This window comes from Melanaphis sacchari, unplaced genomic scaffold, assembly GCF_002803265.2.
Source record: "Melanaphis sacchari strain LSU unplaced genomic scaffold, SCAv2.0 Contig27_pilon_pilon, whole genome shotgun sequence".
Taxonomy (NCBI): domain Eukaryota; kingdom Metazoa; phylum Arthropoda; class Insecta; order Hemiptera; family Aphididae; genus Melanaphis; species Melanaphis sacchari.
Window position 1 is genome coordinate 1810158 of NW_020271152.1, and position 16413 is coordinate 1826570.

Sequence of the window (16413 nt, forward strand, 5' to 3'; positions counted from 1 at the left end):
AAATTTAAATGTTATCAAAATTTATAGAAAAACGTTTAAAAAGTAGAATATTTCAAATGTTTATCAATAACTTAAAATTAGTCTAAAATATCTTGAAAATTAATTTATTTTTCTTTATTATTTTCAGAGTTGGTTATATTTCACAATATATTTTGAATTACAAAAAAATAATAGATAAAATTGAGGAAAGAATGGTATACTTATTCAATTTAAATATCGAATTTAATTGTACATATAATTTATTTTAGTTAAAAATGATTCTTCGGACAAAAAAAATAATAACATATCATTATAAAACCATTATATTTATTACTCTGTTAGGAATTTTAAATTTACTTCGTCAATTTATTACTTTGTATTGCTTGTTAAATGTTAGAGAATATCAGTTAATAAAATTGTATTTACAATAGCTTAGATTATTCAATTGAGCACAGGAAATAAATAACTTGACAAATAAATAATAAACATAAGAAAAGTAAAATATAGTTGTTGTATTAGTATTGTGGAGTACTGCAAAAATCAGTATGGACCTATTCTATGGAATATATTTTATGATGACCTTTTTTTGACAGTCATTGCCAGATAGAATAAAGATCGTTGCGTTTGCGGACAATATTGCGATAGTTGGAACCGGCAAAAGTAGGTACTGGCGTGTTGAGGGTCATAATGAACAAAATGTTGAACTTGGTTGGCAAATGGATGTACAGCAACAGCTTAAAGATATCGGTAAGCAAAGCGGTTGCGATGATGATAATGTCTAAGTTATATTATAGACGTCCAAAATTTGTATTGCTAGTTGAGAATTTAGAGTTCAAAGACCATATTATAACTTATAAGATACTTTGGTGTTAAATTAGACCGATCAAGAGGAAATTGTTTATGTTAGTAGTACACAGTTAGTTGTTGTATGCGGCTCGGTCGCTAGCGTTCTAGCGTACCATGGCTTCGAGGGTAGCTATACTAGTTAGTACCTATAGAAAAGTGTCTTCTAGAGCTATTCTAATACTAGTGGTTATTTGGACATGGTGCAAATACACTTGAAAGCACGTGGTTGATGCAAATTACAGGTGCTACAAAAAATAAAAAATATAAAATGGAGTAGAAAATGCTAAGAGTATTGTAGACAACATTGTGTAGGGCTGGTGACAGTAATTACTACTGAGCGTGGACGAAGCGGCTAATACTGAACGTACATTGCTGGGAAAACCGATTCTACGGATTAATGAGTTATTGTAAGACCCAGTTCTGAACGGGGCATGGCTGTTTCCAAGCCTACTTTCATAGATTTGCGCGGATGAAAAACCCGAATTGCGTGATATGTGAGGACCCGATATACGATGCAGAACATACGTTTTTTAGACGCGGTCGATGGCAAAAAGACGCATGAAACTAAAGATCGCAGTAAGCAAGAACGCAACTTTAGATTCTATTGTATCTGTCATGTTGAAAAGCTGAGAAAATTAATATGCAGTAGAGTAGTACATTACTCAGATAATGGGCACCAAAAAAAAGGAGCAACAGCAGAGGCAAATAGATCACCATGGGTAGCCATAATCAATTATTTTAACAATAATATTGTAAACTGTACTGGAACTTGTAATTTTGTAAACTAGGTACTTACTTGTAAATTTTAATTGTATGTGCTGTTAATAAAAAATGTATGACTTAAATGTACGTTTTATAAATAAACGATGGTGGCCCGGTAGAAAAGCAAAGTATCGCTCTACACAGGTCAACGATTCAGGATAATAAATAAATAAAAATAATAAAAAATATAGTAGTTGTTGTAATAGTAGTAGAAGTCGTACAGAAATACACCTATATATTTTGTGTAGTGTGTATCAAAACTAATGCCTTCGTCATAATGTTACGTTATTAATTTTTTTTTTTAATAATTTACTTATTGCTAATAAAGCATAACATTCAATAACAATAAAAGTGTTAATTGCCGAACAAATAAGTTATAATGGTATAAGAATGTTCTAAATCATTTAATTAGTTTAAAACTAATCTTTGTTAGATACTTATTTTAATATATTTGAATATAAATCAGGTTTAATAAAATATAAGTAACTATACTTTAATGAAAAAAAAAAAAAAAAACTATATGAAATAATACTTTGAACTGAATACTATTTTAGCAAGAAATTCAGAGCTTTTCTATTTTAAAAATTAAAATTCTAACTAAATGTTTAAATTATTTATTGATGATTGGTAAGAAAAAAATGAGTTTAATATATCAAAATAATACACATGAACTCTTTATACGCAATTTAAAATTTAATATAAAATATTAATTTTTCATTTATATTGTTAAATGTGTTGCAGGTGAAATATTTAAAATATTTTTAAATACTATTATTATGAATTTATAATGACATAACTCATAATTTGAACTTATTAAATGTCGATTTTATTATTCAAGAACTAATAGTTCTAAGCCAGAAGCCATGAATATGACAGAAAAAGAAGCCAAAACAAATACTAACTAAGATATTTTATAAGACGCCATAGTGCATTACTTCACAATATACGAAACAGATTAATTACAAATATTACAATTATTTATGAGTCGGTTTTTACCAATGTAATTGTACATGGTTTTTTTAAATACATTATATAGTTATAAATGCATATACAATATACGTATATAAACCATTAATAATGTTATTTTTTTATAAATTAAATACACATTGTATTTACGAGATAATAAAATAAAGTATTACATTATAATATTATACTTAATAAAAAAAGGAATATAAAATTCAATGTTATAGTGGCTTGGCGTGGCGCGTTGGCTGCTACCAGTCGCGGAATGCGACTGAGAGTAAGTAACGGCCACAGCTACTAGCTCCCGGATGGGTGACCACTCGGGATCATAGTGGTTAAAAACCTTGCCCCACATACACGTGTTTGCTATCAACCGTAACAATCATAAAAAAATACAACCTACCGTACCTACCTACAACGTAACCCTTACAAACAGCTAATGGCCTTAGTTGCCGGGCTTAAGTTCAATAAAAAAAAAAAAAAAAAAAAAAAAAAAATTCAATGTTATTAAAATTATTTTTAAATTCTATATTATTAATTCGAAATTTGTTTAATTACAATAATTACAGATGAAGAGATGATAAACAGCTTCAACAACTTCAAGTTGGAATATTTTATGTAAAATATTATAATATATTTAATTGTTAACAATATATTTACTTGTATTTTTAGCAATTTTTTTTTTTTAAGCTTAAGCTTGTTTCTTAAAAATAAATAAAAATTTTTATTTAAATCTTAAAAGATTTTTAATACACCATAATATCTTAATACCATAAGAAATATTTTCGAAGTTTTAATAATATTTTAACTACTAAATTACATAAAAAGTTAAGTATAAAAAAGATGTAAATAATAAACTAATTACAAAATAAAGAAAACATATTTTCAGATAGTTCAAAAATTGATAAAATAAAAATACTAAATGTAAAAGTTAAAAATAAATATTTATTGAGATTAGTTATAATAATTAAACAGAAAATAAAGCCGATGGGCGACGCGATAGTGTTGGTTTTTACGAATAATAAATGTAGGTATAAATTTAGGATATGTAAACATTGTTTTTGGTGCGAGCCGTATACTTTTAAAACGCAATACGATTATATAGGTAATAAGTTTGATAGGGTTTGAAAAAATACATAAATCAATAAATGTTATTGACATAACTGGAAATAATAATGTTGTAGATATATATTATACATTCAAGAAGTATGGTTATAACTTTATAAGTTACGACGGTTACAGCGAAAAATAATTATTAATTAATCGATGAATCAAAAATAATTTATTATTCAGGCTTTAGTGTGGCCTATCTTAAATATATTATTTGTATAACGTCGGGACACGCTTATATCGATTGCACGATATATTATTAAAATATCGTGGAGACAAATTTATGCAGTGAAAAACAAATTTCAAAGACCACGTATCGATAATATTATAATACATCATTACTAATTGTTTGGAAATTAATAAATTATTATGATGTATTGAAGTGCATGTAAAAAAAAAAACAAAACGGGAATGTCAGTAAATGTTACCCCTTACGCATTTAGTGATGTAAAATAACGATAATAATATTTTCGGAAGAAATTCTCAAGAATATTTAGTAATTTTACTTTTATTTAATTTGTTTATCTTAAATATAAATTTTAAACATTTTTGAAGTTTCTAGGAAAAATAACATTTTATTGGTATTATATATCTGCTATTATAGATAAAAATAAATTTGATAAAATTAACCATGGAAAAAAAAATAATAAAATATAGATGAGAATATTATTCTTATTATTACCTAGATATTTCATAGAAATATCGTGCTCTTGAACGTACATTTTAGGAAAATGTTATAACGTTATTGTTAATCGTCGCGGTTGTAAGTTATTATTATTATTACCAACTTATCAAATACCTAATCTATATTTCTTTCTCTTGCTCACTTTCTCTCTCTCTCTCTCTCTCTCTCACTGCTCACTGTGTTATTTTTTTTTCTAATCACCCCCTAAAATTGTGGACCTCTAAACCATCTTTTCTGTACTGGTTCAGTATACCTTTACGGTTTACGGTATATTATATTGCATACATATAATATACAAGGTATCTACGGTTGTCTGGCGGTAATTCAATACAGGTGAAAAAGATTTTCTTTATTCTGCCCGCCACAAAAATCGGCTTGTGTACAATCGTGTCCGATTATCGCTCGGGGTTTCTTGACATTTTAAAACACATCGCAACGCTACGGCGTCGGACCGTTTACCTTTATCGATACATCGCGCGGTGCAGAGCGGCATGACGGCGGTGCGATTGTTGCGCGCGCGAGAGACGACAACCGTCCACGAAAATCGAAAGCCTCCGCCGTCGACATCGCCGTTTGGAACTCGGCGACACCGCGTCAGTTCGCTCGCGTCGGTCACTCCGGTATCGTCGCCGGCGTTTCGCGTTCGAATTAACCGCGCACGTATGCACGTACGTAAGTTTTTCGTAAACATTTTGGCGATCTCGATTTCTCGGTTACGGATTTTCAATTTTACTATAAAACACCTAATCGAGTTTCGTCCGGCCAAACGATTACGCGTCGACAATACGTGTAGATACGTGCACCTTTTATGCAGGCAATCGCGGTATTATAACATAATTTAAGTGTACACCGTGAATACATTTAATCGTGTGCAAAACGTGTATAACGCGGGGAGTGCTGTGTTGCGGGAATCGAATCCCGTTACCCTCCCACGCGCCAAGTGTTTGTGCGGTTTTTTAAGAAAACAATATTTTCGAGTGTTTTTTTTTCACGTGTTCGTGCCACCGAAATGATGATGCTGCCCTGCGTGTTGATGGTGTTGGTGTACACAGCGGATAAAACAGGTAGGTGACTTTTGGTTCTGTAGACTACGAATATTGCGCTAATAACTTTTGATATACATAATATAATATTATGACTACTGCGTGCTGTTGTTGGTAGCGATTGTCTTGTGTGTATCTAAGTTTAAATGTACTACATATTTATATATTTTAATAATTTTTGGATGTAAAGGAAATAATTATTCGTTTTTCGTCGTTGTTGTTATTATTGTCAATTATTAGAATGTGGGGAAATCCCCTCGTTAAAAAAAACCCCTGTTACGTGAGTTCTCTTAAGTGTCTGCCCTTCTTTACGACTTCAATTCATTGCACACACGAGTACACCTACACAATATATTATCGTTTCCAACAATTCACTCGTTTGCTTCGTATATGCATAGATTATATAGATAATAATAATTACAGGAATTTGTAGTAAACAATATATCCACCTTTATGTATATATATTAATTTCTGAAAAATGATAAATTATTTCACGTCATTCATTCTCATTAAACTTCAAACTTGAATCTTCGGTTTTTAAGAAACTATTTTCTTTGATAGATTTGATTGGAACGTAATTTAAATATGGTAGGTAATAAACACTTTTTTATATAAATTTGGCTTTTAAACTTCAACAGTAGTTAGCTTGTAGTTGATTATTTTACTGTGTGGGAGGGTACTGTTATTTTGAAACTCGTGTATACTAATATAAATGTGTTTTTGTGTTTTTGGGCAACATTTTTTTTAGGGCATTTATATATTTTATGAGCTACCTACGAACATAAGAAAAATATAATGCATACTATCTATGTCTTAAATTGACAAGAATAAGTTATTTATCGAACAGTTTAAATGCAACTCGCCTGTCATATTTGTTAAAGGATTATTTGTTATTAAATTATCATTTAGGATGCAAATTATCATTTAATTAATTTAATAGTTAAGTTGCATTAGTGTGTATCCTATAGTACACGAGTAACATGTTATCAAAATACGAGTCAAAATATAAATGTAAAATTGTCATTAATCTATAGATCATTTTTTTAAATTTAAATTAAAGTTACTTATTAATAAAAATATATAAATAAGTATCCGCGTGAATTAAAATCAATGTTTATGGTTATAGGTTAGTTAGTTGTTATCTAAAATATTTTTATGATAGCCTAATGTTAGTTTTCCTGTTACGCAAATACTAAATGGATTAAATTTTTTATTTTTATTGGATATACAATTAATGGACTTTAATGGAAATCAATACTTTTAATTTAATTAATTTATACTCGTAAATATTATAGAAATCGTGTTTTTATAAATTTAAACTTGAATCATTAAATTTAAAATTTTTAACTTTCTATAAGTATTTTAAATTAGAGTTAAAATATTATACTTTAAATAGAAATTATAGGATATAGGTACAATAAAATTTAAAAATTTGAATACTGTTGTTTTAATATAATATATTATAATTTTAACCAACTACTTATTTTTTTTTTTTTTTTAATATGAACTGTTGATTTTGGAATATTTCTATTTAATACATTTATTTTAAAACTTTTTATTCATTAGTACATATAATCTATAAATACATTTTTACAATAAGCATGTTTGAGGATAATAATGTATTGGTATGGTTGACATGAAGAAGTAATCACCCAGCGGAAACACTAACAGGATAGAAAGAGTTATTTTATTTGAGGTCGCGGTTAATGTTTAGCAACTATAGAATGTTTTTTTTTAAGATTTAAAAAAATAAATATTTTTTTTAGGATTTTCATTTTAAATATTTATTTTATTGCCTATATTTGTATGTGGACTGGAATTGGAATAATACATGATAGTGATTTGATAGTAAAAGATAAAGTAAAGATTCTAATAAAATGTATTTAGGAAAAAGCTGAAAAGTCCAATAAGTGTAACTTATTCACTGACATGTTGATCAGTACAAGCTTTTAGTGAATCCAATGTATAGATAAGGTGGTTTAATCTGTAGAAGTTTGAGATTTCAAAACTTTTGTTTACCACAGCTAGGATAAAAGCTTACTAATATACCTATATAATTAGATGAAAGGATACACTTGTCGACCACACTAATTTAAGTGCATCGTTTTTTCAATTTAAATTGTCTTAGTGTAGGGTCAAAATGTTCCTTTAAACACACGTTTTACCAGTTAGAACGCACGTTAATTATTTTTATTTGTAAGTGGTAACGATTGCAAATTCTCTTTACTAATCCAACACATCAAATCAAACAACTTATTTTACTTTTAGCTATTATTTTAAAAACTCATTACTATATTTTAAAGATCTTTTAAGCTTAGAATGGAAAATATAATATTTTAAACTAGATTTGTATTGTGTATTTAGAGTTAATAATGTGATTTAGTTCAATATTTTGGTGGCTTCTTCACTCCAGACATCTTCAACGACCATATAATAAAAAAAAATAAAAATAAAAATACATTGTAAACTTTTCTATAAATTATATAATAAAAATATTTCATAAAAAATAACAAAAAAAAGTTCAATATTTTGATACATCATATATTATTATGTGTTTAAATTTTCAAAAATATATTAAAAATAATATTAGGTAAAAACGAGGTTTAATTATAAATCATTACTATTTTAAGTTTTTATAATCAATGATCATATCATCATACTTGATTAAGGTAAATTCAAAATTCATTTTTTTATTTATACCTTGGGTATTTTTATTATATCATATTATCTTTGTAATTATCATAATAAGATCAATGCATGTATATTTAATCTACAATAGTGTGTACTATACTCCTGAACCCCTACACGAACCACATGAGATTATAAAATTAAATTTCATATATTTTTCATGTGCGAGTATTCCCATTCATTGTATGAAATTCAAATAAAATAAACAAACAAATTATTATAACACAAAAATAATAGATTACTTTAATAAATTATAGTATAATTATTATACGATAAAAAGTAGTTTTTACAAAACCTATAGATTAAATTTTTAATTTTTTATTAAGTTGAAAATGAAATATTTCAATTCAAAAACGTTAGATTAATGTAAGTATATTGTATAAAAGATGAAATCAAACATTTTAATTTATTTATATGTAGTTTTGTTTTTTTACATAAAAATAGCAGTCTATGATAATTGAAAAGAAATTAAAAAATAAAATAAAATAATAAATAAAATCTTCAGAAGTTATAACTAATATTATTCTTAAATGCATTAATTTTCATCTCTAAATTTAAAATGATAATTTAATCATGAAATGTATTGGAATTGTTGTTATGATTAAAAGCAAAATATGTGCCGAAAAAACAGTATTTTAATATGGTATTATTATATTTAATAAGTATTTATTTATATTTTTGATATAGTGATTATTTTATTATGTATGAGTATTATGTTATTTCTTAGTATAGGAGTCCTTAGAATTTAAAAGATAGTGTTTTTTATAATTTTCCGGTTTTTTAGTATTAAATTGAGTTTTTTGGTGTATGCATATTGTAACAGTGATAGTTAGAGTGAGACGATGTTATTTTATCGAGTATTTGAAATGTAATTACTTTATAAGTTAATATTTTATAATATACCGAAAATTAAGAATAATATAATATTTTTGGTATAAAAGATTTATTACATTGAAAGTAATTCAAGGGGACCTTTAATTGTAAATCATTTATCATTTTATTTACAGATCTATACGTTTTATTCATTATATTATTTTTTTAAAAAACTTTTAAGGACATTAATATTTGAGTTATATAAAAAACCAGGAAAGTCACTGTGCTGTGTATATACGTCAAATGTACCCTGTCAAAGACGTAGTATAAAAATAAATCCATTCTCACCAAAACCAGGTATTAAATATTAATTATTGTTTTCATTGAACTATTATCATAAATCCGAAAATTGCATTGTACATAAAAAATATTATTTTATATTATTAAATGATTCAAATCTTTGTAATTATTGTTTCTTGAATTAAAAAACAAAAAAATTGAAAAAGCAGTGTTGAGTTAATAATTCCGTTGTTTTGTAGCTTAAAAAAAATACTTTAGCTCCAATACATATATAGTATTATTCTATTAAATATTACTTTGCTTATAATATCAATTAAATAATTATCTATTATATTTATTTATCGATTAAAAATATAATAAGCCATTTGTAATAATGTTTAAAAAATTATAAATTCCTTAAGTGATTTTTATCAATTTATTGTTATTAATTATTATAAAAAAAAAGATAATGAGCGCTACTGAAAAAGTTTGTATGGGAGCTCATGAGTTCAAAAAGTGCAATAAATATGTAATTTTGTGCTAATACTAAGTATCAAAATTGTTAGGAAAGTGTAAAATCATTTTAAATATTAATTATATAAAATATTGTTATTATACTAAACTTGTGTGACTTAGATTATAATATTATAAAAATCATTAAATAACTATTTTATGCAATTATTTGTTATTTTAAATAATTATAATTTGTTCTTTTAGTAGATAAAATAAAATTATGTTTTTATAAATCTTAAAAAGATATTACTAATAAGGCGTGTAATTTAAAAAAAAACTGAAATCAATTTTTGAAAAAGTTCAGAACAACAAAATATGAAATAAGGTAAAGATTTTGTTCAATGAATTTATTATCCATGTATCAAAGCTTTAGATTGTATTCACATATTTCTATACGAAAAGATTATTAAAAGAGTAATATAGATTTATGGTTTTGATATAGCCGATTTTGCTAAACATTTTGTCACATATCTGTTTTTGAAACCAACATTCTTTTGGTTTTTTTTTATATATTATGGCTAATTTTTAAATTGAATTTATGATGTAATAAGTGGTTTTAAAACAAACATTGAAACATTTTAATGACAACAAAAAATTATTTTTTATGTCATACCTAGAACAGATTAAAACTTTATTTGATACTATATTTTATTAATACATTTTATTATTATACTGCGAAAAAAACATAATGTGTTTGATTAAAACTGGTTTAGAAATAAGCATATTAGATGGACGATTTTGAAACCAACTACAATTTTCCATGATCAGTTTAAACTAGTTATAGCTTCGTTTCTTATTCAATATTTTTATAGGGCTTACAATATGATGTGACTATTTAAATAAATACATAAAAAAAAATAAAACAGTTTAAAAAAATGTTCTTTTAGTTGATGTTGAAACTACACGCCTTAAACATAAAGTATAAACTAAATTATGTAATGGTTAACCGAGTGTGGTGTTCTAAATGTTCCGCTCGTATACACTCCAAGTGTTTAAAAAAATCTGCGCAAATCAAATTCAAAGTTAAAAATTGTTTTAAAATCATCAAATTAACATAGTTTATTGAACACAAAATGATCTATGCTAAAGCGGTTTTAAAAATCCGATAATTTAATCTACTTATTTATTATAATTTTTTGAAAAATACAAAATTTGATTCAACGAAAAATTGCTACGTTTTAAGAATAGTAATAAATAATATTTTCCTTTATTTTTTTAATAAAAATTTTGTGAAATTAGAACTAGCATAGTTTCTATTGTATTTATTTATATAAATTATGCTTTTACACTGCAAATATTATGGGCATCCTTTTCAGATAATTACAATTTTTATAATCTGAGACTATATTTTAAGACTTGCTTTTTAAGAAAACGAATTGCGTTAGTTTTTTATGCATACAAATTAAATTGATATTTGACAGTTGTCTAGTACTTTAGTGTCATATTCGTGTTTTATGATTGAAATTAGACTATTTTTAATAATTTATGATACGGAGACTTTGTAAAATTATTTTTTGCCAGCATTAATTTTAATTGATTATGTACATTTTCCATTTGATATATTTGGTACTTTTTTGAAATCATTTTTAATATTTTAATATTTCATTTTGAATTTTTCCAAGGTTATTTTGTTGTGAAATAGGGACTTCTCCACCAGTAATATTTATAGTTAATAGAATTAATATTTGGAAATTAGACAAGTATCGATTTCGTATTTCCTTAAGTATTGATTAATATTTTCCTAAAAATTTTACTAATATTTAAAAGACCTCAAAAAAAAAAAACAATGAATTTTCGATTTTAAAGTTTTTTTTAAATGTTGTATCTTTTAGTTTTTCTCTATTAAACTTTCATTGTCTCTATTTGGTGTCTAATAAAATTGTTTTTCTCGAAAGTACATATAATAAATACAATAAATATCCCGTTTCTTTTTGGTACGGTTTTAAAATGTCTTACCCAAGAATCGTCCTTAGGGATTAGGTGATAAACAGAGTGTTAAACTTTTAAATACAATTTTAAAGTACGATTTTAAATAATAAATATATTTAAGTAAAACGTAAGCGAAAAAAATAAAAGTAAACGATTTTTCCAAATTAACTTTCACTCTGTAATAGTTTGCTTGTATTGAATATTTGATTTATAATTTTATATTTTATGTATGGCAGATGTATTTATTTAATATAATTTGCTATCATGTTAAAATAAAAAAAAAATATAATAATTAAATTGATTTAAAAATTAATAAATTGTGATTCATTTCAGATGCACATTATACTACTTCTTCTAATGTTGTCAAATCTTTGTCCTTACTCTTTCTTTTTTCTACTTTATTAATAATTTTTGCTTATCTATAAAATGAAAATAAGATCTATTGTATAATATTACTAGAATGAGTCTTTTCGAATTAGTATTGGAAGCATGATACATATTTTCACTACTTAGTGGAAATCTATGATTTTCATTGTTGTGAAACTATCTGTAGTTAAATAGCAAGAAATTAAGATACACTTAGGAAATTCTTTGGAAAATGTTCATGTGATTTATATATAGCTTCTAAAGCATTTTGCTTAATTTGAAATAAATAATAATGGAGTAAAATTTAAAAATATAATTAGCTGGATATTTATTATTTAATAATCATTATAATAATATGTATTTAAAACATTTAAAATAAATTACCCTAAATCTTTTGTTCAAATACAATATTATATTAGTATTTAAAATCGTTTAAAATATTATTATTTATATGTTTTTTGTTTAAGTTGGTATGTATAAGTTTAATTCATCTAAAAAAATATTTATTTTTCTCAATAAACTTCAAGCTATTTTAAATATATATTATTAACAAATATTATGTACAAGTATAAAAAATGTCTTAGTGTCACTAGTTTACGAATTTAAAATATTGATTTTATTGAAATGTATACGTAGATTAAAATTTGTATTTCTAAAATGATTTGAATATTAAAATATAATACTTATAAACTTATAATTTATAAGATTAATTATTATCTCTATACTTACTTTATTTTATTTATGCAAGTTTTGTAAATGTGTATAATTATTTTAATGATCTTATTAGAAATATTATCTTGAATGTCATACGTTAAAAACTGTCATTAAATTCGGTTCTTGTTAGTTTTTGATTTAAATTTTGTAATAAATTAATGCACTTAACATTGGGATACTAAAAATGCAAATTAATGTTCAAAATGTGTGTTAAGTACCTATGTAATTTGAGTATTGAGAATTATAGAAGTGTTTTATAGTTTTAAAAGTTTGTAATTATATACTTTCAAAAACTATTTTATAATAAAGCAATACGAAATTTGAGATATCTTAAGAGTCAAATTAATGTTTTGGGTGGGTTACAATGGCAGATAGTTTATCATAATAAATTTGAAAATAATAAGTGACTTATCTCTAATACTGTATTTAAAAGATTGTTTTTCTTAAAATCTCAGTTTACAGTAGTTTTTATTATTTTATTAAAGCTATGGCATGATATAACATTTTTTTGAAACAAATATATTGAGTTAGGTTATGTTATTATGAATAATGGTGATCTTGAATTATAGCTATAAATATTATCAAATTAAATCTATAGATAATTTATTTTCTTGTTGTTAAAATTTTTAAATACTTTAAATGTTATGTTTTTCAGTAGGTATTACATAAAATATCATTATTATATTTTTTAGACAGCATTATTATCATAATTTACCTATCTAGTTTTGGTAGATTATTTTTTAAATTCGAATTTCATATTTTTTTTAAAATCTCTATTACACAATAATTTTAATGAATTAATGATTTGAGAAATTTTAGCTGATTTTTGTTAATAGTACATTATGTAAGCACTCCTACTTATACCTATTTAGTTTAAAAAAAAATACTGAACATTGAAGTATGTTGATGTTTTATTGTTGGATAGGAAAAACCATTACGTTACTCTACGAAGGGATCGTATTATAAAAAAACCTCCAAAATAAAGTGCCTGCGACCAGTGCGCGACACAAATCACACGCGAAAAACGTTGGCAGTGACTTTACAGTCGGTTTCATAAATAATTTTTTTTTTGTCTTTTTGTTTTTTTCCCTGCCATCGCCCACCAGCAGGCGTGTTCGATATCCGTCCCGCGCACTTCCGCTGTTCGACGACTGGTCTTCGAACCTTGGCCATAAATCTTATACTACTGCACCCATAACGGTCAAAAATGAACGGATGGGAAAACCTTTTCCCGTAATGGAAAAAAGTGCAAAAATAATACAATACGGACTGGGGAAAAAAACTTTTCGTTTCGATTTAGGACTTTCATTTGACCGGGGGGATTTCGGACGAATGATCGGCAGTGAATCTGGTGTAACGGCGACGGTTCTGCGGTGGTCGACTAGTAACCGATACCACTAATAAATAACTCAAACAATCTTTCCCTTGGTCATGTATGTTATGTTCAAGGTAAAAATGAGCCAGCAAATTTTTGTTCCGACAGAGCGTTTCCAATTTAACTTGTGGTGTGAGCATAGTAGTTGTGTTATGTTTTTGATTTATTTATGGTGTGTGAAACTTCACCGTTTTACTGCGTTGTACAAATATTTCATGCGTATTTGATCAACTATTAAATAGATAGAGTGTAAGTACGTTGTTGATCAGATAAAGAATTATTGTTTAGATGTGATTATAGTAAGTACCATGTCATAGGATATTTTAATGCGTGCTATTTCTGAATTTATATCTACTTTTATAGTATATAAGTAGTTTGGGGGTATGGTCATATGGGTTTGTTTTATATTACATTTGTTTATCATTGACATGGACATAATATACATACTTACGTACTTATATAGTTTATAAATATAAAAATTATTTCATATTATATTATGTATTTAATAATATTATAGCTATTATGTATTTAGGTATGCTAATTGTCTTAAAATATTTTCAAGTATCATTTGAGTACAAGTATTAAATATTTACATAGTATATCAAATGATGTACTACTATTCCGCTTGATTAATTTTTAATCTATATTTTTTCATAAGTTTATTGAATAGTAAGTATAAATTAATTAGAATACTAAATTATTTACACTCGTATATTTTTCAATAGACTTGGTCAAAACCATTTTTCCTAACAATTAAGCACATAGCTATAACTTTAAATAATAAGAGTAAAACATCAATATAAATGTATAGTTGCTAATAAAATTATAAGATTTTTATAGACTAAATTGTAATCCATTTGTACATTCTGAATTATAATAAATTATTATGTTATATAATACTACATTTTTAATTATATCATAATTTGAACATATAAATGATTGAGTAATGATAAATAAATAATAATTATAGATCATGGAATGCATTGTGTAGTATAATGGTTTTTTTTTATTTATTATAATTATAAAATGTTTCTGCACACAGGGTGCTATTATAAGTAATTATTTTTTAACAATGGGTTAAATTAAACTGGGTATATAAATTTTTTTTTACATTGATACAATTGAGTAAGTTATAGTTATTTATGGGTCTTCCGATGATGAATCTTCGCTATCCGTTAGGAGAATATCTTGAGAGAGACGAGGTCGCAGACGTCTGTTGAGTGTTTTTTTTCAGTATAATGGTAAAACAGGTAAAACGAGGGGATTCATTAATGCAGTAAGATTTGAAATAAATTATTACATATAATAATGTATTACTAGGTAGTATGATGTTATGGAATCAAAATCATAGGAGGTATAAAATAATTTGGTCTGGATGGCAGGAGAGTTGCGATATTGTGATTTTTTTTAGGGATGAGGTGATTTGATTGATTGGTATTACGGCGCTTGAGGATGGCTTTATTTTATGTTGGATATCTTTTGTAATTGGAAATGTGATCGCTTCTATATAAGGTTTACTTGGCTGGGCTGTTTTTATCCTTGTTGTAGATGTCTGAGAAGTGATATTTCCCGCACTTGACGTAGCGAGGAGCATGGTTATTGTGGTGTGCCCATAAATCTAGCAGTTACGACACTGCAGGTAGATCATTCTTATTTTTAAAAGGTATTTCCATCTTTATCATGGTGTATGATGCACCTATAGTAGGAAGGATAGATTAAGAATATTAATTTTATTATTGTCAAGTTTGAGGTTAATAAAAAATAGAAGACGTAGATGTCCGTTTTCTTTTAAGTTCGCATCGCGTTGGATCGAATGTCCTATAGTTTGACAAACACGTATCCCAGTGGGTCTATGGGGTCTAGATTTTCCTCCTTCCTTCCCCATCGAAAATTTGTGTACTATTAAATATTTGTCAGTTTATATAAAAAAAAAGGCTTTTTTCTTATAAGGCTGTATTAATGACGGAAGTAATGAGTGGTAATTGGCGTTTATAGGTATTAAGTAATCAGCAATGATTAGCATTATAATTATTTAAGTGTTCACGAAGACGAACAATCAAAAATTAAGGTGACGAATTACATGAGATACCATTAGTTTTAGCGAGTTGTACTAGCGTATTTTTTTAATATTTAGTATTAATGAGTATTAATGTTTTTAGTATAAATTGGTGGAGTCCGGGAGTTGAAAAATTACTTATTTAAAATGGTTTAAAAAATATTGTTAGATATTGATGTATCAAGTGGTTCGTATTGTCTTAATTGATCATCAACGCAACAAATCGGTTGCGGGTGATCCAAAAGATTTGCTTTTTCATCTTTGTAAATTTGATGATGACTTTAATGGTATT

General features: G+C 25.8%; 1 protein-coding gene across 2 annotated transcripts in view; it reads left to right on the forward strand.

Annotated features, from left to right (window-relative positions):
- The first annotated feature begins 4958 nt into the window (after positions 1-4958).
- LOC112595459 (zwei Ig domain protein zig-8-like) overlaps positions 4959-16413 on the forward strand; it is a 371885-nt gene continuing 360430 nt past the window's right edge. For both annotated transcript variants that reach the window (XM_025340688.1, XM_025340689.1), the window contains exon 1: positions 4959-5409. In XM_025340688.1, the coding sequence (XP_025196473.1) occupies positions 5355-5409 (55 nt within the window). In that variant the 5' untranslated portion in view covers positions 4959-5354. The remainder of the gene's footprint in view (positions 5410-16413) is intronic.